This window comes from Carcharhinus amblyrhynchos, chromosome 15 (assembly GCF_965287045.1).
Source record: "Carcharhinus amblyrhynchos chromosome 15, sCarAmb.v2.hapA, whole genome shotgun sequence".
Lineage (NCBI taxonomy): Eukaryota > Metazoa > Chordata > Chondrichthyes > Carcharhiniformes > Carcharhinidae > Carcharhinus > Carcharhinus amblyrhynchos.
The window spans coordinates 11,107,973-11,135,625 of NC_137338.1; the positions used below are offsets into that span (position 1 = coordinate 11,107,973).

Consider the following 27,653-nt stretch of genomic DNA (forward strand, 5'->3'; position numbering starts at 1 on the left):
ATCAACCACCACCCTCTGTCTCCTATCTGCTAGCCAATTCCTGATCCAATTACCTAGATCACCCCCAATCCCATACATCTGCATTTTCTGCAGAAGCCTACCATGGTGAACCTTATCAAACGCCTTACTAAAATCCATATACACCACGTCAACTGCCTTACCCCTATCCACCTCTTTGGTCACTTTCTCAAAGAACTCGATAAGGTTAGTAAGGCACGACCTACCCGCTACAAAACCATGCTGACTGTCTCTAATCAATTCATTACTCTCCAAATAACTATAAATCCTGTCTCTAATAATCCTTTCCAAAACCTTACCCACCACAGAAGTAAGACTCACCGGTCTATAATTCCCAGGGAAGTCTCTTCTCCCCTTCTTAAACAATGGGACAACATTTGCTGTCCTCCAATCTTCCGGTACTATACCAGAGACCAACGACGACCTGAAGATCAGAGCCAGAGGCTCCGCAATCACCTCTCTTGCCTCCCAGAGAATCCTAGGGTAAATCCCATCCGGACCAGGGGACTTATCTATTTTCAAACCCTCTAAAATATCCAGCACATCCCCCGTATCAACTACAATACTATCTATTTTACACCCCTGCACCCCAGTGTCCTCCTCAGCTACATTCATGTCCCCTTGCGTGAACACCGAAGAGAAATATTGGTTCAACGCCTCTCCAATCTCCTCCGGTTCCACACACAACTTCCCTCTACTGTCTGTAACTGGCCCTAATCTTGCCCTAACCAACCTTCTGTTCTTGACATACCTGTAAAACGCCTTAGGGTTCTCCTTAATCCTATCAGCCAAAGTCATCTCATTTGTCTAATTTCCACAGAGTTAGTAGTAAGATGCATCAACAAATAAGCGGTAAACCTTGACTTGAGCCACAAGTAAAGTGAACTTTTCAACATCGGAGTTAATTCTTTTTGTGTTATAATAAAATTCACCTACTGCAACCATATAAATGCAGCAGCCATTTTGGAGCTGACAATGTCTACAAAGAATGAGCAAGTAAGTTATTTTTGAGTTAGTTGGGTTCGGGTGCTGGACCAGAACCCCAGATTAAATGAGGACAGCAGACTGGATCCCAACAACTTTGCTATTTTGGTCTAAATGTGAGGATAAAACTCTTCACTCCAGGAATGATTCCACTGACAAATTAGGGATATTTTATCGTAAAACAAACTTTATTTAATAACAGAGTTTAAATATAACTCTAATGCATGAAGTCATTGTTGAATGTTGAACAATATTTAAACATAAGAAGAAACAATTTTAATTTTTAACTTATCTCTATTTCAGTTCCAACTGAACATAATTTATCTCACAGGCTTACAATATCATTTTAAATACAGTTAGCTCCAACCAACATACTTGCTATACTGAGCACAGACATTTTGAGGGTTTTCAGAAAGAGAAAATTAGTTTCAGCAGCTTGTGGACAGCCTCTGCCCCAAAACAATTCCTAACCAGAACTGACAAAAACCGTTACAGACCTAGCTCCTCACACTAACCGCATCATCACATGATCCTGCATTGTGTAAAGGTCCTTTCACTCCACACACAGACTGGTCTTGAATGCCACTGATAACTGTGTCTCTCTTTCCTGCCGGTGTTCAACTCACAACCCAGAAGTGTCACTGGGACAGCTTTGCAAGACAGAGGGAGAAAGACTCACTGTTTATTCCTGATCAGTGAGCTCACCCTTATGTCACTTGAGTTACCTGGCTGCCACCGTGTGTTTCTCTTTCTTGCAGGTAGTAAAATACAACCCAGGAGTGCCAGACTGGGACAGCTTCACAAGAGAGAGAGACAGAGAGGGGCCACTGTTTATTCCTGACCAGTGGACCCACTTGAGTGAGCAATTCAGAGTGCTTGGCCCCTTTACAGTTCTGTACACTGGATTTGTGTTCTGGCTTTTTAGTGACTCACCAAGATGGACAATAGAGAGGGAGAGAGAGAAAGAGACTAGTCAAAGTTAATTTAAATATAAAAAGGAAGAGGCTGGCTAGGGTGAACGTTGGTCCTTTAGAGGATGAGAAAGGGGACCTAGTGGTAGGGGATGGGGAAATGGCTAAGGTCTTGAATAACTTTTTTGTTTCTGTCTTCATGGAGGAGGACGTGAATAATTTGCCGGGTGTTAGCGATGGAAAGGTGGTAGGACTGGAGGGTCTTAATGACATTACTGTTACTAGAGAGGTGGTGCTCGACAGACTGGAGGGGCTGATTGTGGACAAGTCGCCAGGACCGGATGGAATGCATCCGAGGGTTCTGAAAGAAATGGCGGAGGTTATAGTGGATGCCTTGGTGGTTATTTTCCAGACGTCGCTGGATTCCGGGGAAGTGCCGGAAGATTGGAAAACGGCTAATGTTACGCCGTTGTTTAAGAAGGGTGCCAGGCAAAAGGCGGGGAATTATAGGCCGGTTAGTTTAACGTCTGTGGTAGGTAAAATGTTAGAATCCGTCATTAAGGAGGAAATTGCGAGGCATCTTGAAGGGAATTGCTTGATAGGGCAGACGCAACACGGTTTCATTAAAGGGAAGTCGTGTCTGACAAATTTACTGGAGTTCTATGAGGATGTGTCTAGGGCGGTGGATAGAGGAGAGCCGGTGGATGTGGTCTTTCTGGATTTTCAGAAGGCGTTTGACAAGGTACCTCACAAGAGGTTATTGCAGAAGGTCAGGGGACATGGAGTTGGGGGTAGGGTGTTAGCGTGGATAGAGGATTGGTTGTCAAATAGGAGGCAGAGAGTGGGGGTCAATGGGTGCTATTCGGATTGGCGGTTGGTGACTAGTGGGGTGCCCCAGGGGTCGGTGCTGGGGCCTCAGCTATTTACCATTTATATAGCTGATCTGGAGGAGGGAACCGAGTGCAGGGTGTCGAAATTTGCTGATGACACCAAGATTGGGGGAAAGGCAAATTGTGCGGAGGGTGTGGAGAGTCTGCAGAAGGATCTAGATAGGCTGGGCGAATGGGCCAGGAAATGGCAAATGGAATTTAATGTTGGCAAGTGTGAGGTGGTCCACTTTGGTAGGAAGAATGGTAGGAAGGACTATTACTTACGTGGCAAAAAACTGCAGCAGGCGACGGTGCAGAGGGACCTCGGGGTCCTTGTGCATGAGTCGCAAAAACCCAGCCTGCAGGTGCAGCAGGTGGTCAGGAAGGCGAATGGGATGCTGGCCTTCATAGCGAGGGGGATTGAATATAAAAGTAGGGAGGTCTTGCTGCAGCTGTATAGGGCATTGGTGAGGCCGCAGCTGGAGTACTGTGTGCAGTTTTGGGCGCCGCACCTGCGCAAGGATATTTTGGCCCTGGAGGGAGTGCAGAGGAGGTTTACTAGGCTGATACCGGAGTTGAGGGGATTGAGCTATGAGGAGAGGCTGAATAAACTAGGCTTGTACTCGTTAGAGTTTAGAAGAATGAGGGGAGATCTCATTGAGACGTATAAGATGATGAATGGGATGGATAGGATAGAGGTGGAGAGACTCTTCCTGCTCAAAAAAGACAGTAGGACTAGGGGGCACAGCCTCAAGATAAGGGGGAGGCGGTTTAGAACGGAGTTGAGGAGGAACTTCTTCACTCAAAGGGTGGTGAATCTCTGGAATTCTCTGCCCGTTGAAGTGGTGGAGGCTGCCTCGCTAAATATTTTTAAGAAGCGGGTTGATGGGTTCTTGATAAGAGAGGGGATTAAGGGTTATGGGGAGAGGGCGGGAAAGTGGAACTGAGCCACGACAGATCAGCCATGATCTTATTGAATGGCGGGGCAGGCTCGAAGGGCTAGATGGCCTACTCCTGCTCCTATTTCTTATGTTCTTATGTTCTTATTCAAGAAGAACCCCAAACAAACACAATAAAACACAGACACTACAACACTATGCTACGGAAAGAACACTCTAATAGCACAATGTAAATTCTTAGCATTACACAATTTACACAAAATCCTACACCCCTTCTCAACCTTTACATAACTGGGGGTTTTCTGAAGGCTGAGAGAGTATGTTCACCACTCCTCAGATCATTTTAAAAGCAAAATGTCCTTGTTGGTGCTGAGAAAATAGTTGATGTCTTTCCTTGCTGTTGGATCTCCCCTTGTTCTTTCCTCTGCCACTAAGTAGTTGGCTGCCTGGACACCTGAACTCACTCCTTCCTGACTTTATAACTCTCCTGCACTGAACTTCACAGAACTCCTTTCCGAGTTACCTGCTGAAAGGTCAACCACCTCTCTTCCTTGTGTGTCCGCTTGGCCAGAGTTTGACATTATTTTAAAGGACAGTTCCTTAATTAAATTGGCTGACTCTTTCCATCGGTCAGTTTCAGAACAATGGGGTGCAAAGTGCTTACGGGATGAAACTGATTGGATCAGTTTCAATGACGAAGAGCCCAAACTGTTTTAGGAGGCATCTGATGGGCTGCTAAGTATCTCAAGGTGGTTTCCTGGATCTGCTAAATGTTTTCCCATTAGTGGAGGCATTATTCTATATAGCTGGGATAAAACTCGATAACATTTCCATTGTCTCTCCTGCAGTTGAACAGGTCTATTGACACCCCTCTGCATAATCTTGTCAGATAGTTTCACCATGACTCATGGCCCTCTTTGTTCACTCCTTGGATGGTCTGGTGGTGTTGTATATTCTGATGTCTGGTTTGCAGCCATTTTGCTTGAATGTAACCTTTTAAAATAATACTGTCTTTAAAATGTCCATTGTTCCAATTGAAATTGGCCATGTTGTATCAGGTTTAATATAATGTTCGTGTGTTCTATGGAGTTCATCCAAATGATGGATTTGCTACATCTTACAGATGCGTCCTTGATATGATCAACTCCCAATCAGGTTGTATCATGAAAACTGATAAGCAAATCTATCAGCCTCAGTAGTCCCAATACCCCTTGTTCTAATCTAAAATAATAATCAAACAGAATCATAGTTCCTTCTTTACACAATAAATACATGCAGATAGGGCAGGTTTCATTATGGGGTAAAGTCCACGAGTTACATTGGTAAATGGATATTTTAGACTGGCATAGTCCATACAAGAGAAATTGACAAAGTTTATTTATAACGGTTTTAATCATATAGGCTTTTTGTGTGGCTCGGTTAAAGATTTTCTGAAGTTTCGCTGCCTTCCTCAGTCGTTGGAATCTGCAATTTGTTATTAACAAATATATTACAATTAACAATCTGATTTGATTTGATTTATTATTGTCACATGTATTAACATACGTTGAAAAGTATTGTTTCTTACGGCATATACAGACAAAACATACAGTTCACAGAGAAGGAAACGAGAGAGTGCTGAATGTAGTGTTACAGTCATAGCTAGGGTGTAGAGAAAGATCAACTTAATGCAAGGTAAGTCCATTCAAAAGTCTGACAGCAGCAAGGAAGAAGCTGTTCTTGAGTCAGTTGGTACGTGACCTCAGACTTTTATATCTTTTTCCCAACGGAAGAAGGTGGAAGAGAGAATGCCTGAGGTACGTGGGGTTCTTAACAATGCTGGCTACTTTGTCGAGGCAGCGGAAAGTGTAGACAGAGTCAATGGATGGAAGGTTGGTTTGTGTGATGGATTGGGCTACATTCACAAACTTTTATAGTTCCTTGCAGTCTTGGGCAGAACAGGAGACATACTTAGCTGTGATACAATCAGAAAGAATGCTTTCTATGGTGCATCTGTCAAAGTTGGTTAGAATCATAGTGGACAGGCCAGATTCCCTTAGTCTTTTGAGAAAGTAGAGGCGTTGGTAGGTTTTGTTAACTATAGTGTGGGCACGGTGTGGGGGGGGTAACGAGGACAGGTTGTTGGTTGTTTCTATCACAACAAACTAGTGTGGTTGTACCAGTGGTTGGCATTAACTTGACTGAGAGTCTTAACAGTTAGATAGAGTGAAGGTGGAGTGTTCTAGGCTGATACCGGAGTTGAGGGGGTTGAGCTATGAGGAGAGGCTGAATAAACTAGGCTTGTACTCGTTAGAGTTTAGAAGAATGAGGGGAGATCTCATTGAGACGTATAAGATGATGAATGGGATGGATAGGATAGAGGTGGAAAGACTCTTCCCGCTCAAAAAAGACAGTAGGACTAGGGGGCACAGCCTCAAGATAAAGGGGGGGCGGTTCAGAACGGAGTTGAGGAGGAACTTCTTCACTCAAAGGGTGGTGAATCTCTGGAATTCTCTGCCCGTTGAAGTGGTGGAGGCTGCCTCGCTAAATATTTTTAAGAAGCGGGTTGATGGGTTTTTGATAAGAGAGGGGATTAAGGGTTATGGGGAGAGGGCGGGAAAGTGGAACTGAGCCACGACAGATCAGCCATGATCTTATTGAATGGCGGGGCAGGCTCGAAGGGCCAGATGGCCTACTCCTGCTCCTATTTCTTATGTTCTTATGTTCTTATGTTCGCCTTTCGAGAAGAGAAGGCTGACTGAGGGGAAGGTCGGTAAAGGTCTTCAAAATCAGGAGGGAGTCCAAAACGGGAAGAGAGAGAGAGAGAAACTTTCCACAGAGAAACATTCCATTGGCAGTAAGGCCGAGTTCCAAAGGATATTGATTTGAAATGAAGTAAAAGAATCCAAGACAACATGAAGAAGAGACTTGAAACAAATAACAGAAAATGCCAGAGAAACCCAGCATGCCTCAGCAGAACTCTGGTGAGGCCACAGCTAGAATACTGTGCGCAATTTTGGTCACTGCATTATAGGAAAGATATGATGGCACTGGAGGGTCAGAGGAGATTAACCAAGATGCTTATGAAGAGAGATTGCCTAGGCTTGGTTTATTTTCATTGGAGCAGAGAAGACTGGGTGACCTGATCAAGGTGCAGAAGATTATGATGGATATGGACAAAGTGGATAAGGAGCAACTAGTTCCTTTAGTTGAAGGGTCAGTCACAAGGGGACATAGGTTCAAGATGAGTGGCAGGGGGTTTTTGGGACAATGCGAAAAAAGACACTTTTACCCAGAGGGTGGAATGCGCTGCCTGGAAGGGTGGTAGAGGCGAGTTGCCTCGCAACCTTTAAAAAATATCTGCATGAGCAGTTGGCACATCATAACATTCAAGGCAAGTGCTGCTGGATGGGATTAGGTGGAAGTTCAGATGTTCCTAATGTGTCAGTGCAGACTTGATGGGCTGAAGGGCCTCTTCTGCATTGCATGATTCTGTGATTCAATGAAGTCCAACAGCACAGAATCATAAAATCCTACAGTGCAGAAACAGGCCCTTCAGCCCATCGAGTCTGCACTGATCACAATCCCACCCAAACCCTACACCCATATCCCTACATATTTTATCCACTAATCCTTCTAACTTATGCATCTCAGGACACTAAGGGGTAATTTTAGCACAGCCAATCAACCTAACCCACACATCTTTGGACTGAGGAGGAGAACGTGCAAACTCCACACAAACAGTGACCCAAGCCAGGAATCGAACCCAGGACCCTGGAGCTGTGAAGCAGCAGTGCTGACCATTGTGCTACCATGCCACATCTGTGGAGAAAGAATAGAGCTAATGTTTTGAGTTGAGACATTGGCTCTATTCTCCCTCTACAGATGTTGTCAGATCTGTTGAGTTTCTCCAGCATTTTCTACTTTTGTTTCGTATTCCGGCATCTATGGTATTTATGGACAAGGATTCTTTATGTGGTAAGTGATTAAGATCTGGAATGCAAGGCCTGCAGGGTTTTAGAGACAGTTGCGACATTTACAAGGGAATGGAATAAGTACCTGATGAGCTGGCAAGGACTTGATGGGCTGATTGGAGACTGCCTTCTCTGCTGTAACCATTCCATGATTGATTCTATGGTACAGAGAATTCTGGACTGTTGCAACAGAGGGTCAGGGTAAAGCACATTGTTGAGATATAATAATAATAATATCATTTCTGTGCATCTGCTTCATGCATACCAGTCATGGGAGTGTTGAATTTCGTTGCTAAACTTCAGGAAGCAGCTCTGACATCATTTCCCGATACATATTCACAATATTTTATGAGCGAAAACTGCACTCTCAAGTCCCTGAGGAGATTAGATTTCTATTACATCAACAGATTGTTCTTACAACCTCTTACTGGGTGTAACAGGATAGGTGTCGATGAGATGTTTGTCCTGGCAGATGAGTCTAAAACCAAGAGATATCATCTCAGAATAAGAAGTGGGCCATTCAGTACTGGGATAAGGACTCTTCACACTGAAGGTGGTGAATGTTTGAAATTGCCAGATCCCAGGGGGCTGTGGAAACTCAATTGTTCCTCTTCGCGAGCTGCCTGACCTGCTGAGTATTTGCGGCATTTTCCCTGTTTTTGTTTCCGATTCCTAGCATGAGCAGTGTTTTACTTTTGGTTTACAGTTTATTTATACCCTCATGTCTTGGTAACTTTGATAACAGGGGTTGATCAAGGTTCTCAATGAATATTTCTCCTCTGCGTTTGCCACGGAGAAAGATATTGGGATCCTGGGAAAGTTTGCGGTGGTATACTGGGGACAGTTCACACTAGAGTAGAGGAGGCGATGGATGTATTTAAATATATGAAGTTGGATAAATTCCCTGCACTGACCAGGTCTATCCAAAAACATTGTGTGAAGCTAGAGAAGAAATTGCAGGAGTCCTGGCTGAGATACTTGTATCATTGTTAGCCACAGGTGAAGTACCAGAGGGCTGGAAGGTAACAAATATTGTGCCCTTATTTAAGAAGGGCTGCAAAGAAAAAACTGGGAATTATAGATTGGTAAGCCTAACATATGTGTTGGGAAGATACTAGAGAGGATTCTGAGGGATAAGATACATATATGGCCCAATTGATCAAGATCCCATTACAATCCTAGATAACATTCTTCCACCTTCTTCTGTCGGGAAAAAGAAACAAAAGTCTGAAAACACATACCAACCTCTCAAGAAAATCTTCTCCCATGCTGCCATCAGACTTTTGAATGGCCCTTCATATATTAAGCCGATCTGTAACTACAACACTAGATTCTGCACCCTATCCATTTCCTTTTCTCCTGTGTGCTTTGTGAATGGTATGTTTTGTCTGTAAAGCGTGCAAGAAACAATACTTTCCACTGTATCTGAATTCACTGTATCCGGTATTTACAACATGCTTGCCTTCATCGGCCAGGGCATTGATCTTAAAAATTGACAAGTCATGTTGCAGTTTTATAGAACCTTACTTAGGCCACACTTGAAATATAGTGTTCAATTCTAGTCACCACACTACCAGAAGGATGTGGAGACTTTGGAGAGGGTAAATAAAAGATTTACCAGGAAGTTACCTGGTATGGAGGGCATTAGCTATGAGGAGAGGTTGGGGAAACTTGGTTTGTTCTCACTGGAATGATAGAGATTGAGGGGACGACCTGATAGAAGTCTACAAGATTATGAAGGACATGGACAGAGTGGATAGTCAGAAGCTTTCCCTCAGGGTGGAAGAGTCAATTACTAGGGGGCACAGGTTTAAGTTACGAGGAGTAAAGTTTAAAGGAGATATATATATTTTTACACAGGAGGTGCTGTTGCCTTGAACTTGTTGCTGGAGGAGGTAGTGGAAGCAGAGCAACAGTAACTTTTAAGGGGTGCCTTGGCAAATAGATGAATAGGATGGGAATGGAGGATATGGACGGCGGCGCGGGCTCGTTGGGCCGAAGGGCCTGTTTCCCGTGCTGTGTTGTTCTTTGTTCTTTGTTCTTTGTATATGGTCCAGAAGGGTAGGGGGTTTTAGTTAAGTCGGGCAGCATAATCAGTGCAGGCTTGGAGGGCCAAAGGGGCCTGTTCCTGTGCTGTAATTTTCTTTGTTCTTTGTATCCCAGTACACGTGACAATAATAAATCAATTCAAACCAAAAACAGACAGGGAACACTATGCATTGCACCCTGGGTCCGATAAAGTCATTGGGTGGGATTATATAGCCTCGCTCGTCCTGAAACCATAAAATCCAGCCCCTCATCCAGTCCGATTCCAGTGGCAGATGGGGCAGTAAAATTCCAGCCATTGACTCCAATCTTCCGGCTAGCTCCAGAGCCACTGTGGCCAATGTATAAAAGTTCACACGTACCTGAAGATATTTAAAAGCTCCAACTCCCGAGGCAACAGCCGGAAGATCTCGCTCAGTGCAGGAATCCACGCTGAGAGCGGTGAAGATAAACAAGGCATTAGGCACACCCCTTTGGGTGGCAGAGTGGCAGGTGGTAGGTTGCTAGAATGGCAGATGGGTAGGGTAGCAGGTGGGTAGAGTGCATAGGTGATGGGTCAATATGTAGTCATGCCAAGTCAGAAGCGAGTCAGGTCAGGTGGGGAAAACCGATAAAGAGTTGGGAGCAATGGGGGTAAGTTGCAAAATTACCCAGAAATTATATTAGGTACTTCCTGTTTCATATTTCTTGGGTGACTGATTAGCTAAGTACATCAGAACTGACTAAAGTCTCAGCCTGTAGGTCAGAGTCGGAGCATTCTCAGAGGGTTCTGTGGAGCATGGGAATTTCCTATCAGACAGTTTCTAGGTAATTCCCATGGAGTCAACATATTGTGACTTTAAGGAATCACGAGCCCAGCCTTCGACAGTTTAAAGACTGGAAAATCTGGGCCATTGGACTTGAAAACCAAAGTTACCAAAACAATATAGCATCTCCACATCATGGCTACCTTATGATGAAGGCGGGATAAATCTTTCATTTGACAATTCCTATCTGGGTTAATTGTCCATCACCATTCACAACAAAGATGTCATAGTCTGGGAACTGGTGGTGGCAAGGACATTCACTGCTATCCAACCCCCAACTTTCCCAGCATTGCAACATATCCTTACCTTCCAATAAGAATGGGACAAGTTAGATGGATTGGCCATGCTAAATTGCCCCTTAGTGCCCTAAAATGTGTAGATTAGGCAGATTGGCTGTGCTAAATTGCCCCTTAGTGTCCAAAGATGTGTAGATTAGGTGGATTAGCCATGTTAAATTGCCCCTTAGCGTCCAAAGATGTGTACATTGAGTGGATTAGCCATGCTAAGTTGCCCCTTAGTGCACAAAAATGTGTAGATTAGGTGAATTAGCCATGCTAAATTGCCCCTTTGTGTCCAAAAATGTGTAGATTAGGTGGATTAGCAATGTTAAATTGCCCCTTAGTGTCCAAAGACGTGTAGATTAGGTGGATTGGCCATGGCAAATGTGGGGGGTTACGGAACAGGGCAGAGATGAGGGACTGGATGGGATACTCGGCAAGTCAGTGAAGATTCGATGGACCGCATGGCCTCCTTCTGCACGGAAGGGATTCTATGGAGTTGAGCACTTAGAAATCTACCCAAACATCTGGTTATGTGGAGAGACTGGAAAGCAGGGAAATCACCTTAAAACAGGGAAGGGGAAGAGAAATTTTGATTGAAGTGCTCAAAATTATGAATGGTTTTGACAGATTAAACAAAGAAGAACTTTCTATTGGTAGAAATGTTGACAACAGAAGGACTCATATCAGATGTGTCGACATAATGAAACATGTTTTGATATGGTGAATTGCTATTTGGCATACTTTACCGAAAGAGATGGTGGAAGAGATGGTTAACTTGTAAACATGTGAAAGAGAATTAGATAAGCAGTTGAAGGACGAAAAGCATAAGAGGTCTGGGTAAAGAATGAGGTGAATTGCATCTCTATTGTAGAAATAACCCCAAAACAATGAGTCAAATCGCCTTCTCTATGCAGCATCATTTAAGGATTGTAGATTAGTAACACATTTCACATGTCTCCCGTTTTACAACTTGCTCTCTCATCTTTGTTTTCATAGACAAATTCATAATTACTCTCAATAGACGCAAAATACTGCGGATGCTGGAATCTAAAACAAAAACAGAAAAACGCTGGAAAATCTCAGCCACATACAAAGGGTCATCCAGACTCGAAATTTTGGCTCTACCCCCTTTTCACAGATGCTGTCAGGCCTGATGAGGTTTTCTAGCATTTTTCTGTTTTTATGTCATAATTGCTCCAATCAACTTTCAACAACATCTAAAAGTCACCCCTAATCTACCAATAGTAACCATAAAGCCATTGTCAATTGTCCTAAAAACTAGAGCACTAATTTCTTTAGGGAAGGAAATCTGCCACTCTTACCTGGTCTGGCCTATATGAGAATCCGTGGTTGATTCTCAAATGTTCCCTGAAATGAGGGGCAGTAAGGGACGGGCAATAAGTGCTGGCCCAGCCAGCAATGATCACATCCCATAAATGAACAATTTTAAAAATTAAGCACGGTGGCTTCAAGAGCATGACAGAGTCTTTGATTTCAACGTCTGGACATCCAACAGCAACAGGGTAAAAATCTGAATGTACAATGAGAGTTCCCCACTTGCCTGAGTGAGTGCAGCTCTGACAACAGCCAAAAATCTCAACACCATTCCGGACAAAGTAGCCCGCTTGACCTGCATCCCATCCACCACCCAGGCAGCAATGGATACATTTACAAGTAGCGCTGTAGCAACTTATCAATCCTTCTTTGGTTGCACCTACCAAATCCACAACCTTGAACCACACATGATGCAGAAAGGCACCTGATGCATGGTAACGCCACTACCTGCAAGTTCCCCTCCAAGCCACTCACCATCCTAACTCTTACGCAAGGATATTTTGGCCTTGGAGGGAGTGCAGAGGAGGTTTACCAGGCTGATGCCGGAGTTGAGGGAGTTGAACTATGAGGAGAGGCTGAATAAACTAGGCTTGTACTCGTTAGAGTTTAGAAGAATGAGGGGAGATCTCATTGAGACGTATAAGATGATGAATGGGATGGATAGGATAGAGGTGGAGAGACTCTTCCCGCTCAGAAAGGACAGTAGGACTAGGGGGCACAGCCTCAAGATAAAGGGGGGGCAGTTTAGAACGGAGTTGAGGAGGAACTTCTTCACTCAAAGGGTGGTGAATCTCTGGAATTCTCTGCCCGTTGAAGTGGTGGAGGCTGCCTCACTAAATATATTTAAGACGCAGGTTGATGGATTTTTGATAAGCGAGGGGATTAAGGGTTATGGGGAGAGGGCGGGAATGTGGAACTGAGCCACGACAGATCAGTCATGATCTTATTGAATGGCGGGGCAGGCTCGAAGGGCTAGATGGCCTACTCCTGCTCCTATTTCTTATGTTCTTATATCGGCTGTTCCTTTACTGTCATTGGGTCAAAATCCTGGAACTCCCTAACTAGCAGCACTGTGGGTGTACCTACACCAATGGACTGCAGTTGTTCAAGAGGGCGGCTCACAAGGGTAACTAAGGGTGGTTAACAAATGTTAACCTTGTCAACGATGCCCAGATCCCGTGAACATAAACATAAGCAATGACCTGTTAAGACTCGCATTCCAACCATTATCTTGTAATTGAGTTTTTGTGTCTATATATTCCTGGTTTGTGAACTCAACTCTTCACTCATCTGATGAAGGAGCTGCACTCTGAAAGCTCATGTTACCAAATAAACCTATTGGACTTTAATCTGGTGTTGTGAGTCTTCTTACTGTGCCCACTTACTGTCCAGTGCTGACATCTCCACATCATGAACAATGAAGTATGCTGACTGTAATGTGACACAGAGGAACCATTGCAAAATACAGTGTAGCTGCATTTTTGTAGTGATTGAAATTGACTGAGCTTTTGATTTGGAAGAGAACCTATACATCAGAACAAAAAAGGAAGGTATCAAATTACTCAAAATAACTGTACAGGTGTTATGCAACTTGTCCTGCCTGAGCTATATGTTAATTATCAGAATGCTATTTCTCTTCATAACTTTGACTGTCATCGTTTATCCTGAGCAAGATTTCAAATAGCTCAGCAAGAAACTCTATGTGATAAACCTTGGGCAACTCAATGGAACTTCATTGTGAACGCAGTAGTTAACTATATACACAAATAGGGTCCAATAGAAGGTAATGCCACCATAGTCATAGACGACTAGAGGCTTCTCTCCCCTTTTCAGGGGGAGAATTGACTGGTGGTGATTTAACCTGAGGATCATGACACCTCAGGCGAAGTTGGGGCCTTCGCAACTTACTCAGCTGATACAGGAATTGAACCCACACTGGGGGGTAGATCTCCTGCATTACTAACCAGCTGTCCAGCCAACTGAGCTAACCAACTACCTAATGAAAATAGCTAACCGATTGCACACTAACTGGCTCTACCTGCTGCTCCTTCCCAACCTGGGATATGTGCCCTTGCACTCAATGGGCTCACCTTGCATTTGAAATAAAGTCATAAAGTCAAAGAGTTTACAGCCTGGAAACAGGCCCTTCGGTCCAACTTGCCCATGCTGTCCCTTTATTATTAACAACTAAGCTAGTCCTGATTGTCCATATCCCTCTATACCCATCTTACTCATGTGACTGTCTAAATGCTTTTTAAAAGATAAAATTGTACCCATCTCTACGACTACCTCTGGCAGCTTGCTCCAGACACTCACCACCCTCTGTCTGAGAGAAATTGGGCCCTTTTGCATCTCTCCCTTCTCACCTTAAGCCTATGCCCTCTAGTTTTAGACTCCCCTATCTTTGGGGAAAGGTATTGACTATCTAGCTGATCTGTACCCCTCATTATTTTATAGACCTCTATAAGATCATCCCTAAGCCTCCTACTCTCCAGGGAAAAATCCTAGTCTATCCAACCTCCCCTTATAACTCAAACTATCAAGTCCAGGTATCATCCTAGTAAATCTTTTCTGCACTCTTTCTAGTTTAATAATATCCTTTCTATAATAGGGTGACCAGAACTGTACACATAGGGCCCGATTTTACCAACAATTTGCGCCTGTTTTTGGGTGTGAAATCATGATAACGTCGGGTATGAGGCCTTTATCGCGACCTGCACTCGAGTCCACGCAGATCGCCACTTCACTGAGACCTGCGAATGGTGGAGATCCGTTCTACGCCCAAATTGGGCGCAACGATTAAATGCATGTATTTAAATTGAATTAATGAACTGCCCGCCCAACTCTATCAGCATTTCCCCCTTTACCACTGTGTTCACCAATCCGGAACCGCACTTCTAGGCACCTGCTGAATAAAAGTCTGAGTCGGGTGCTCCAGCCTTTGAAGAGCGAGTTCAGTGTTTCTAATGGCTCTCTGACTCAGATAGTGGTGGGGCTGGGGGAGGAGGCGGGTCAGATCATTCTCTGGTTGGAGGGGGTAGGAGGGGACTGAGGTCAGATCATGGTCTGGTTGTGGGGGGGTGGTAGGGGGGAAAGGAGGAGGAGGCAGGTCAGATGTATCTCTGGTGGGGGGGCAGGGGGGTCCACTGCCACTCTGCAGGCGATCGGTGGAGGGGAAGGGTGACATGGGTGGCGATCAGTCTGTAGTAGGGGGAGTGGATGAGGGGGGCAGCAATGTGTGTGTGTGTGTGTGTGTGTGTGTGTGTGTCTCTTATCCACCCCCCCGCTACCCACAAACATCACTGCCCCCCTTATCCACACCCCCACTACCCAGACCGATTGCTGCCCTTGCCCCCTTCTCCCTACCGATCGTCCACACAGTGGCAATGGACACCTCCCCCCCCCAAACCAGAGATCCATCCACCCCCCCCACCCCCCCACCAGAGATCCATTAGCTCCTCCCCAGAGATCCATCTGCACCCCCACTGAGATACACCCTTGCTCCCACTTTCCCCCCCCTCGGGGCCACTTCCTGCAGCTCGGGAGCGATCTGACACGGGCGTACTTTTTCAAAAATTTTTTACTAACTGCACACGTGCCGTTCAGAGCTCCGATCGTTCCGGCAGTGCTAAGCCCCGCCCACAGCGCGAATGGGACAGAAGATGGCTGCGACTGTGGGGGGGGGTCGGGCCTGAAAGCGCATTTCTGATTTGGATCTGTACTACGCCCAGAATCGGCACTTAGAATGAAAATGGTAAAATCGGGCCCATAATTTCTATATCGCAAGCATCTTCAGAGTGTTCTCTCCTACACTGAAAACAAATTTCTGTCTTTGATGATGGATCCCTTTTATTAGGCTCTTCAGTATCTAGCACGGTGGCACAACAGTTAGCACCTCTGCTTCATAGTGCCAGGGACCTGGGTTCAATTCCTCGCTTGGGTCACTGTCTGTGTGGAGTTTGCATGTTCCCCCGTGTCTGTGTGGGTCCTCTTTGTGTGGTCCTGTTTGCTCCCACAGTCTGAAAGACATGCTGGTTAGGTGCATTGGACTGTGGTGATTAGGGAAATTTCACAGTAATTTCATTGCAGTGTTAATGTAAGCCTATTTGTGACTAATAAACTTTATTTAGATTGGCCTTCACAATAACTGTTTTCCACCACAAGTGGTTTAATTAGTTTGGCACACCTTGCAATTTGCTTACACCCTGCTTTGCACATTCAGTCATCGGGGCCAGATCCACAGCTACCTTCAGAGAAATTTTGGTTTCTGCCAATAGCTTCTTTGGTACAATCAGGCTGTTTATATCACAGACCAAACAGTCCCTCAACATTTCTCCGAAAGCTGGACAGAACTTGCATTGCTCTGCTAATCCTCTCGATCAGGCCACTCAGCCTGAGACTGTCTCCCCTGAACCTCCTGCTGAATGAAGTTTGTACCTCAACATAATGATTGAGGGCTGTGGATGGGAATGATTCTTCATCAGCTTAACTATCTGATCAGAAGATTGGATGTCTGGAGCATCAGACGGTGATAAATCTCTGATTAAATTGTAAGCCTGTGGGCCACAAAACTGTGAGCAGGATAATCTTGCCCTTTCCATCGGACTTTATCCCACTCGCTATAAAAAAGTAACGCAGTCTCTCAATACACTGTCCCCAGTTTCTACTTTGGGAACAACATGTTATAATTCCCCCATTATCGGCATTTTAATACTGTGCCTGTACCTTCGATGATCCAGTTTCTTCTCTTGCTGTGCACTGTGATCCCCGAGGAACTTGGAAAGGTTTCCTTGTCACCAGTGCAATAAATCGAGGGGGATGCGATGAGGCTTTGGAACACAAAGACTTCATTGGCAACACAACAATTAAATACATATACCAACAAGGCCTGACAGAATAATTATAAGACTTCGCATTTCCCTTCTCTGGCTCCAACTGCTGATCCTTCCTGACCTGGGATACACACCGTCGCACTCAATTTGCTCAGCTTCCCATCTCGACGCTCCAAAGGGTCTGGGCTGACCATGTGGCCCTGAGGAAATACCCCCTTAAAGGGGCCACGCTACGCCTTTTGATTTCTTAATTTGGTGCTCTCAGTTATTCGTAGAGAAGGATGGTTAGGCTTTCGAGCCAAAGCTGTGGGTTGGTGGAGGATTTAGGACTACAAGGGTGAAATCAGGAAGCAAAGTCAGATTATCCCATTCTCCAAAACTATGAGGAAGGTTATTAGAAAAAACGCAATGCACAAAAGAGAGGACGTTGAGCCAAAATCAGAAAGTGCCGGAAAATCTCAACTTGTCCATCGTGACTCTTCTGCAGAACTGAAGAGAGGTAAAATGATTTTTCCTGTTGAAAAAGTGAGGGAGGGTTAAGTGGGGCAAATGACAAGGTCAAGGATAGGTTAGAGAGTGAGGGAGCGCAAATGAAAAAGATGTAATGGAAGGAAAGGCAAAAGCAATTGTATTGATAGTGGTAAATAAACAAAGCATTGGTCTAGAGGAGGTGTAAATAGCAGAATAAATGTTAACGCTGTCTGAAATCAAAGAAATGAGAACAGGATGCAGTCTGGCACTTTGCAGGGAGGGATCACATAGAGGTCAACTTCATGGTCTGAATTTGTTGAACACAATTCTGAGTCCTGAAAACTGTAAAGTGCCTTGTTAGAAGTTAAGATGTTGCTCCTTCATATTGCTCTGGACTTGATGGGAATATTGCAACAGATCAAGGACAGAAATGTGTTGTATCCGTTCAGTCATTGAATAGACAAGGGGACAGCACTGGTACGAGTTTCCAAATGGTTTTCTTTTATTGAAAAGAGCTTAAAGAATTTACATGAAAGAAACAGAAAGCAAACTTGGAGACTGGCTTCTCACCAGGCAAGAACTAAACTAAACTGAACTTGAAGCACCACACACACTCTAAAGCCAAAATGTATTTCAACCCTCATCTCATTTTTGGATGTGTTTTTTGTATGTTGTCTCCATCTATTAAAAACAATCCTCACAGCTGGTCTTATGGGAAACTGTTGTTTGACTGCATTGTGTGCCCTTCAGGAATGCAGTCTATTTTTAGCTTACCCATCATGACTTATGATTCTACATGTAGTCAAGCTAGCTACAATTGGTCTGCTTAGCAGAGTTGATTAACCCCTACAGTCTAACATTTAAATGTAATTGTGCATAGGCAGAAATATCTTAAAATATTTCTTTACATTGACTGAAGCAAACAGGGCTAAGCATACACAGGATACCTCAAACCTGAACAAGATGGTGAATTAAGCTGCCGGATGCAGGCCATGCTTGCAGACTGAGTTCCGCAAGTGGTTACCCAATCTGTGTTTGGTCTCCTCAGCGCAAAGGAAGGGGCAAAGATGTAGGGATGATTGTATGGGAAGTGCCTTGGGAAGGGAATGAGGTGTTGAGGTGAAAGATGAGTGAATCAGTGTTATCTGACTCTGTCGACTCCTATCATTGACATTCTATCTTTCAAGGCCTATTGAGATTTGCCAGTATTTGTTGTTTCGTTGCTGATCTCCATCATCCACTAGTGTAATCAATCTTCCTGTAATGGCCATGAGTCCATTGGATTCACCATCAATCTCCTTGATGGCTAGTAAAAGCAACCTGGGGGATTTTCAAACAATATTTCAAGCAAACTATGCTCATTCTCTCATAAGCTCTGTGGGAAGACAGACCATTTGATGAACATGGTGGGCTGATTGCATTTGCAGCTACAAAGCCATAGAGTGAAGATGCACCTCCATATACTGCGTTCACAAGCAACACTGCACTGGGGCTGTTTCCCTGCTGATGCTAAGAGCCTCAACACTGGGGAGAGGCCACAAGAACTAAGGTCAGGAAAACTAGGGGTGGAATTTTCTAGCTCTTCCTGCTGGCAGAATTTTCCAGTCCCACCAAAGATGACCCCTGCCCAGGCAGGCTCGCTGGCAGCGGACAGGCCAGCCACACACAATGTGGCAGACTCACTCAAGTGAAGGTAAGAAGAAAGCTAGTCTAATAATATATACCTTGCGGACTATTATTCAGCAGACTAATAGCAGGAAGAATGCAGTGAAGGTGACACAGTTCTGTGACTGAAATTCCATATTGAATGACTCACGAAATACTGTAATTAATAAATGAAATGAAATCGAATGTGTCTTTAGTGAACTATTCCTTCGATACACTGTCCTTTGCTTTACGATATTCAATTATGATGAACAGATGACACAGTGGGACAGTGGTTAGTATTGCTGCCTCATAGCACCAAGGCCCCCCAGTTCGATATCCAGCTTGTGTCACTGTCTGTGTGGAGTCTGCATGTTCTCCCCATGTCTGTGTGAGTTTCCTTCGGGTGCTCTCCCATAAACCAAAGATGTACTGGTTAAATGCATTGGTCGTGCTAAATTCTCCCTCAGTGTACCCAAACAGGTGCAGGAATGTCGCAATGAGGGGATTTTCTTAGTAACTTCATTACAGTGTTAACGTAAGCCTACTTGTGACTAATAAATAAACTTTATAAGTTGACACCCTATTTCGACTTTACACTGGTCTCAACTTTACGATGCCCACGCCCTGTGTGCGTATTGACGTTCTGTGCCACACGTCTCTTTTTTTATTATTATGTATTGAACCGCTGACCCTGGACGAGCCCAGGAAAGTGGAGGGACCTACTTCTGAGCATTCGGCCCCCAGGAACCTACGGTCACTGGGCAACTGCATAGCGGAACTGGAGCCCAGAAACCAGGAAATGGCTTTTGGCCAATAATTTTGGTGCCCTGCGCCCAGACACTCCGTTGCACCGGAGGGTGTTAGCTGGATGCTGCTGAGACCAAATGTCCCTGAAAGCAAGTCTTAAACCTGCAGGAAATTGAGCTGTGATTTGCTGCTGAAGAAGTGACCTTGCCCACTGGAAGCTTGCCCATTGCCGTCTGATGCTTTTGCTCTGGAATAATGTGTCCAATTCAGGCTGGGGATTGCATGGTTGGTTCTTGGGGAGCTCTGAACCGAGCACCTGTTCCCTCCTACTGCCCCATTGGTCACTCAGCTCTGTTACTGGCACCACAGATGGTGATGAAAAGCAGTGAGTGGTTGGTGAGGGAGCCTGGCCAAATAAGCTGGACAATATTCAACTCTCCCTGGAAGGTTGCTGCAGCAGCCAGTAACCGGGATGGCACAGCAGCATAGCGGTTAGCACTGCTGCCTCACAGAGCCAGGGACCCGCCATCAATTCTGGCTTCAGGGTCACTGTCTGTGTGGAGTTTGCACGTTCTCCCTGTGTCTGTGTGTGTTTCCTCCGGGCGCTCCAGTCTCCTTCCACAGTCCAAAAATGTGCGGGTCAGGTTGATTGGCCATGCTACATTGACCCTAGTGTCAGGGAAATTAGAGGGGTAAATATGTGATGTTACAAGAATGGAGCCTGAATGGGATTGTAATCAGTGCAGTCCCCGGTGGGCTGAATGGCCTATTTCTGCACTGTAGGGATTGTGTGTTCAATTAGCTAGAGTGTAAGTGAATTGTGAAAGTTGTAAAACTTTAAGCCTTTTATTGTTCGGAATAAAATTGTGAATTGGTTATTTATTATTGGTTCATGTATGTAATCCTTTTGCCTGATATATGCAGAGGTGTTTCAATAAATTATACACAGTTCTGGTTGAGTGAGGCAGCAGGATACAAGTAATCCCCAGGACAACAGGCAAAAATGCTGAAAACTGGCCAAAAAGTACGTTACCAGTCACCAAATTATTGAACATAAACTCCTGAGATTTAATCGTAAATGAGAAATGGGTAACCAGTAATTAGGGTATCAGGTCTGGCTGATTTTAGTTCATTCATGGAACATGGGTGTTGCTGACTAGCCAGCATTTATTGCCCATCCCTGGTTGCCCCTGAACTGAGTGGCTTGTTTGGCCATTTTAGAGGGCAGCTGTGAGTTAATTACTTTGCTGTGGTTCTGGGGTCACATGTCGGCCAGACCATGTAAGAACGGCAGATTTCCTTCCCTCAAGTGAGGGAATAGTGAACCAGATATGTTTTTTCTGACAATAGACAATGGTTTCATGGTAATCGTAGAATCCCTACTGTGCAGAAGGAGGCCATCTCGACCCATCGAGCCTACACCGATAACAATCCCACCCAGGCCCTATTCCCGTAACCCCACATGGTTACCCTGAGAGCCCCTCTAACATTCGGGTCAATTTAGCATGACCCATATCATCAGTAGATTCTTAATTCCATGGTGGGATTCGAACACGGGTCCCCAGTGAGTTTCTGGATTCATATTCTGGTGCTAATACTCCAAGGCCTTTGTCTCCCAAGAGCCAATCCCCCACTTGTAACTTTATTCCAATGGGAAAATTGGTTCCAACTTAAGGTGTGTTCATGAACCAATTGTGTCATGAGTCTGAGCACTGTCTATTTTACATTAACACATAGACACTGGTGAATTAAAAGAGAATAAAGACATTCCTTACACTTCTCACCCACACACAATATAAAAGGACAGTCATAGCTTAATCATCCAGCATCAACGGTATTTGGCTTTTATTTCAGAGGATGTTGCAATATGAGTCAAGTTTGAACCAGTTTTGCTTACAAAAGTTTAAAAATATGTATTTATTTATGAGTGTCACAAGTAGGCTTACATTCACACTGCAATGAAGTTATTGTGAAAATCCCCTAGTCACCACACTCCAGCGCTTGTTCGGGTAAACTGAGGGAGAATTTAGCTTGGTCAATTCACCTAACCTGCATATCTCTTCTCTCTTCCAACTTCTTCTGTTGAGAAGACATACAAAAGTATGTCTGAGGTCAAGTACCAACCAATTCAAGAACAGCTTCTTCCCTGCTGCAGCCAGAATTTTGAATGAATTTACCTTGCATTAAATTGTTCTTTCTCTACACCCTAACTATGACTGTAACATTACATTCTGCACTCTCTCTTTGCCTTCTCTATGAATGGTATGCTTTGTCTGTATAGCACGCGAGAAACAATACTTTTCACTGTATGTTAGTACATGTGACAATAATAAATCAAATCAAATCAAATCATCTTTTGGAGTGTGGGAGGAAACTGGAGAACCTGGAAGAAACCCATGCAGACACCGGGAGAACGTGCAAACTCCACATAGACGGCGACCCATTTATTAGTACAAGTAAGGCTTACATTAACACTGCAATAAAGTCACTGTGAAATTCCCCTACTCGCCACACTCTGGCACATGTTCGGGTCAATGCACCTAACCAGCACATCTTTCAGACTGTGGGAGGAAACCGGAGCACCCGGAGGAAACCCACGCAGACACGGGGAGAACTCCACACAGACAGCGACCCAAGCGAGGAATCGAATCTGGCTCCCTGGCGCTGTGAGGCAGCAGTGCTAATCACTGTGCCACTGTTCCGATAAAAAGATCAATTATGTTAACATTCCTGTGACAGTCAGCCCTGCCCCAACAGAGAAAAATTAAAAATACACAGGACAAAGTAGAAAGAAGAGAACAGAAAGATTACTTTGGTGGGGGGGAGGGCGGGGGGGGAGCAGAAATTCCTGGGTGATGCAGAGGGACACACCTTAATCTATGGCCATTGGCACCAGACAAGTGACAAGGAAAATTTAGCCATGGAAACAGATGAAAACATGCACTTTATCTGCCTCTTGTGCCAAAAGGCATGGGAAAGAGATGAAGTTAGAGATTGTAAGAGTCAACTTACAAAGTAAATAGTTTGTTCAAAATTTAGAGCTACTGGGAATATACTGAAGGTTAATGTACAGAATACAAGATGACTCATGACAGACCTTCTTTCTATTTTAGGATATGTTCTTCAGTAACAATAATAGGAGTGGTTGCAACGTTCTTCCATTCAGTTTCTGCACCAACTTTCTTTCCCTTGAAAGAGCTGGTGAATGATTGCCCATTCACAGGGAGCCCACATGGTCATTACTTTTGTGTGGTCCACGACAATGTGTATGAGCAGGTCCAATTATGGGGAAACGTCACATCTGAGTTCAGCAACTCTCCTATCCAAAGGTCCATGTCCTGATCGGGGCTGGCCTTTTTCCTAAATTGCCACACTGTATCTCATAAATGGGCAAGTTCTTTTTAAGAAAAATTGCTGACAGTCGCAATCATCACTGCTGTAAAACTCAATGAAGGGATTTGAGGGAGTGCAGCCATGATTTTCCAATGCTGTTCCATCAATGGAGAGGACAAAGGACTGGAGTCCTCAGCTAGGAAAGCGAGGGACACAAGCGGGAGAGTGACTAATTCGAGTATTGAAAGGTTGTGTACAGAATTATAAGGGACATTTGAATTTGATGGGTTGATAGATAGGAAGGCAATGAAATTGAATATGGTTAGAATTCTATAAAACACTGATGAGGCCATGGCTGGAGTATTGCGTGCAGTTCTGGTCACTACATTTACAGCAAGCATATACTTGCTTTGGACAAAGTGCAGAGGAGGTTTACAAGAATGCTGCCAGGGCTAGAAAAACGTGTCTATGAGAAGAGATTGGATAGCTTGGGGTTATTTTCCCTGAGGAAAAAAAGTCTGAGGGATGACTTGGTAGAGGTGTACAAAATGATGAGGGGAAGACAGGATGAAATTGTTTCCCTTGGTGGAGAATTCTAAAAACCAGAGCTTCAAGCTAAGTGGCAATAAGTGCAGAGGGGATATGAGGGAGAAGATTTTTACATAGTGTTTAAGCTTATTGATTAGTGTTACAAGTAGGCTTACATTAACACTGCAATGAAGTTACTGTGAAAATCCCCTAGTTGCCACACTTTGACACCTGTTCGGGTACACCGAGGGTGAATTTAGCACGCCCAATGCATCTCACCAGCATGTCTTTCGACTGTGGGAGGAAACCGGAGCACCCAAAGGAAACCCAATTAGACACAGGGAGAATGTGTAGACTCCGTACTGACAGTGACCCAAGCCGGGAATCAAACCCGGGTCCCTGGCACTGTAAAGCAGTAGTGCTCACCAATGTGCCACCCAAAAGGGTGGTGGGTGTCTGGAATTTGCTGCCCCAGTTGGTGGTGGAGGCAGAGAACTGGACTCTTTTAAAAACTACCTGGATTGGGTGCAAGAAGGTGGGATTAAAAAAGGAACCTAGGTGTGCTGGGGCTAGCATGGGCAGGATGGACTGAATGGTGTCCTTCTATGCTGTAACTTTTCTGCGGCTTAAGAAAAATGGGCAGCTGGATTGAGGGTAGGACAGGATGCAGCTGGAAGAAGTTTGAACATTGCATACCTTGTATTGAAAAGAAGATAAATGAAGGCACATGAATGCATGGTTTGCAGTATTTGGCTACTTGTGAATTTCTTTGAACTGTGAAAGTTAAAGGTTTATTTTCAGGTGGGGCTTTCATGACATTTGCCTTGGAAAAACTGGTTTGTGATATTTGATTTAAAAATGTGGTTCAAGTCTTTTGAATTATCCTGTGCTAGTAACTAATTGGTTGTAAACTTTTTAGATATCCCCCAACAGGTATTTTAACATGGCATACGGATACAACTCTTTCTATTCGCAAAATATTAGTCTTGGTGTATATCTTATAAAAAGGGTAGAGAGGCATTGGAGAAGGTACAAAAAAATCTACTCAGAGGACATTAGAACTGAGAGGGTGTCTATCAGGAAAGATTGACAAAGCCATTTTTGTTCTAAAAAAGTGAAGACTGATAGGTAATTAACAGAGATATTAAATATGAGGGTCTGAAAGGTATACGGTGGCACAGTGGTTAGCACCGCTGCCTCACAGTGCCAGGGTTCAACTCTGGCCTCGGATACTCTCTGTGTGGAGTCTGCACTTTCTCCCCACGTCTGTGTGAGTTTTCTTTGGATGCTCCAGTTTCCTCCCACAGTCCAAAGATGTGCAGATTCGGTAGATTAGCCATACCAAAACAAAAATGTCCCTTTTGTCAGGGGGATTAGCAGAGTCAAATACGTGGGTTACAGTGATAGGGCCTGGGTGTGATTGTTGTCAGTGCAGGCTCAATGGGCCGAATGGCCTTCTTCCGTACTGTAGGGATTCTTTGATTCTGTTCCATGATGGAAGTGTTTTCGATTTTCAGGTGTAGTATAAAAATGAATGCAATATATTCGCTAAAAGATCCAAAATAAAAACAGAAAATGCAAAGATAAACTCAGCAGCATCTGTGGAAAGTCCATTGGCTCTTCGGCAGAACTGAAATGTGATGAATGATATACTTGGAAGGGGTGTTTAGGTCAAATGGAATGACAGTGATAAGTCGGAGTTAGGAAGAAATTGACAAAGATGTCATGGACATAGGATAAAGGAGTTGCTAATTGCATCACTCTGGCCTCAAAAGAGTTAGGAGAGGCAAAGGTAGGGTAGCAGGAAGTGTTAATAGAAGAATAGAGGTAGTGCTCAGCAAGAGCAACATTGAACAATGATCATGTGAGAGAGGGGTGGGGTGGTGTTAAGATAAGCCAGGGGACTGAAGCATATTGTGCATCACACTTCTATCCCTTGAAAAGAGGAAAACGCATGAATGCATGATTTGCGGTAATGGAGACATTCATAAATTTCTTTGAACTGTGAAAGTATAAGGTTTATTTTCAGGTAGGGCTTTCGTGACATTTGCCTTGGAAAAACCGGCTTGTGAGATTTGATTTAGTGCATGTCAAGACTTTTGAACTATACTGTAGGAGGGCCATATGGATTCGAAACACTAACTGTGTTTCTCTCTGAGTTTATGGTCAGTGCAGACTCAATGGGCTGAATGGCCTCCTTCTGCACTGTAGGGAGTCTATGATCACTAAAGTTTTATTCTGTGATCACTTGTTGATTCATTCACTACATTTGCTAGATTCACAACCTTGCGGTCTTGGGCAGAGCAGAAGTCATATCAAGCTGTGATACAACCAGAAAGAATACTCCCTATGGTGCATCTGTAAAAGTTGGTGAGAGTCATAGCTGACATGCCAAATTTCCTTAGTCTTCTGAGAAAGTAGTCATTGGTGGGCTTTCTTAACTATAGTGTCAGCATAGGGGGGTGCGTGGTGCCACAACAGGTTGTTGGTGATCTGGACATCTAAAAACATGAAGCTCTCAACAATTTCTAGGGTTCTTAGTGCTTGATGACCTGCTGAACTCGATGCTCCTGTTGCTTTCAGCATTCAGATACTTTAAAGGTGTTGACAGACAGTGTGGACAATAAAGATGTTGACAGGCAAGGAGCTACAAATGGTCGTGAATGTAGCCCAATCCATCACTCAAACCAGCCTCCTATCCATCGACACTGTCTACACTTCCCACTGCCTCGGCAAAGCAGCCAGCATAATTAAGGACCCCACGCATCCCAGACATTCTCTCTTCCACCTTCTTCCTTCGGGGAAAAGATACAAAAGTCTGAGGTCACGTACCATCCGACTCAAGAACAGCTTCTTCTCTGCTGCTGTCAGACTTGTGAATGGACCTACCTTGCATAAAGTTGGTTTTTCTCTGTACCCGAGCTATGATTGTAACACTACACTCTGCATCCTCTTGTTTCCTTCTCTATGAGTGGTATGCTTTGTCTGTATGCCACGCAAGAAACAATACTTTTCACTGTAAATACATGTGACAATAATAAATCAAATCAAATTTCTCTGTTCTTCTGTACAGCATTACATGAAATCCTTTTTAAAATTTCTGTCTGCAGCAACTAGTTACTAAAAATTAGGGAGCTGTGTTTGGTTGCATGTTGGATGGAGAGAGAGAAAGAGAGAGGAGGCCACCCAGAGACTTGTTGCTTCAATTTATTAGTTGCTTATTCAATTCTGCAGAGAAAACAGGCACCAAAACACACAAAAAGTTGGCTTGTCACGTGATCTGTCTCCAACTGTCCAGTGACCCACATAGGATCATGGCTATTTAATTCCTGTTACCTTGGTTAGATCATGGTTGGGAATTCTTCACTGTAAAGGCTTGCACTCCAACCATTATCTTGTAAATTGAGTTTGTGTCTGTGTACGACTGGTTTGTGAACACAAGTCCTCACTCACCTGATGAAGGAGCCTGAGACTCCGAAAGCTAGTGCTGCCAAGTATACCTGTTGGACTTTAACCTGGTGTTGTGAGACTTCTTACAATTCTTTACTCAGCCAGCATCCCATTGCCCAAATGATTACGTTTAACGGTTTGCCTTCACCTTGTTGGCTACCTAGGTGATGGTCTAGCTAATAGGCTAGGTCATGGCTCCCATTCATTGATTTAAATGCAACATTTCCTCGTATAGCTTTACAGGCAGGTTGCCTGAACTTTAGTAGTGTTAGAGTGCGGAGGTATTGTGATGAAAATGTAGAGCCATCTTTGGCTGTGATAATAAGTCTCTGGAATATGGCTTCAGTCTCTAGAAACAGGAATAGGGGTTTCCAGGCATGACATTTAAGAAACTGTTTTTAATATAAAGCATGGTTTCACAACACTAACATGCAGTTGCAAATTAGCCCAAAGATATGTAAAAGGTCAACTGCTCCAACTGAATGTTAATGTGTATACTCGACATACTTTTTCCTTATAGCTTGCAGAAATCATAGAATCGTA

At 44.1% G+C, this 27,653-nt stretch overlaps 1 protein-coding gene across 1 annotated transcript in view; it reads right to left on the bottom strand.

The window, feature by feature from the left end:
* Nucleotides 1-8,048: 8,048 nt before the first annotated feature.
* The window catches only part of LOC145353509 (uromodulin-like 1), a 176,204-nt gene continuing 156,599 nt past the window's right edge, over nt 8,049-27,653 (bottom strand). Inside the window, exons 18-20 of the mRNA XM_080204318.1 lie at nt 13,488-13,627; nt 10,043-10,112; nt 8,049-8,112 (exon numbers count right to left, since the gene is read on the bottom strand). Of these exons, the coding sequence (XP_080060444.1) occupies nt 8,049-8,112; nt 10,043-10,112; nt 13,488-13,627 (274 nt within the window). The remainder of the gene's footprint in view (nt 8,113-10,042; nt 10,113-13,487; nt 13,628-27,653) is intronic.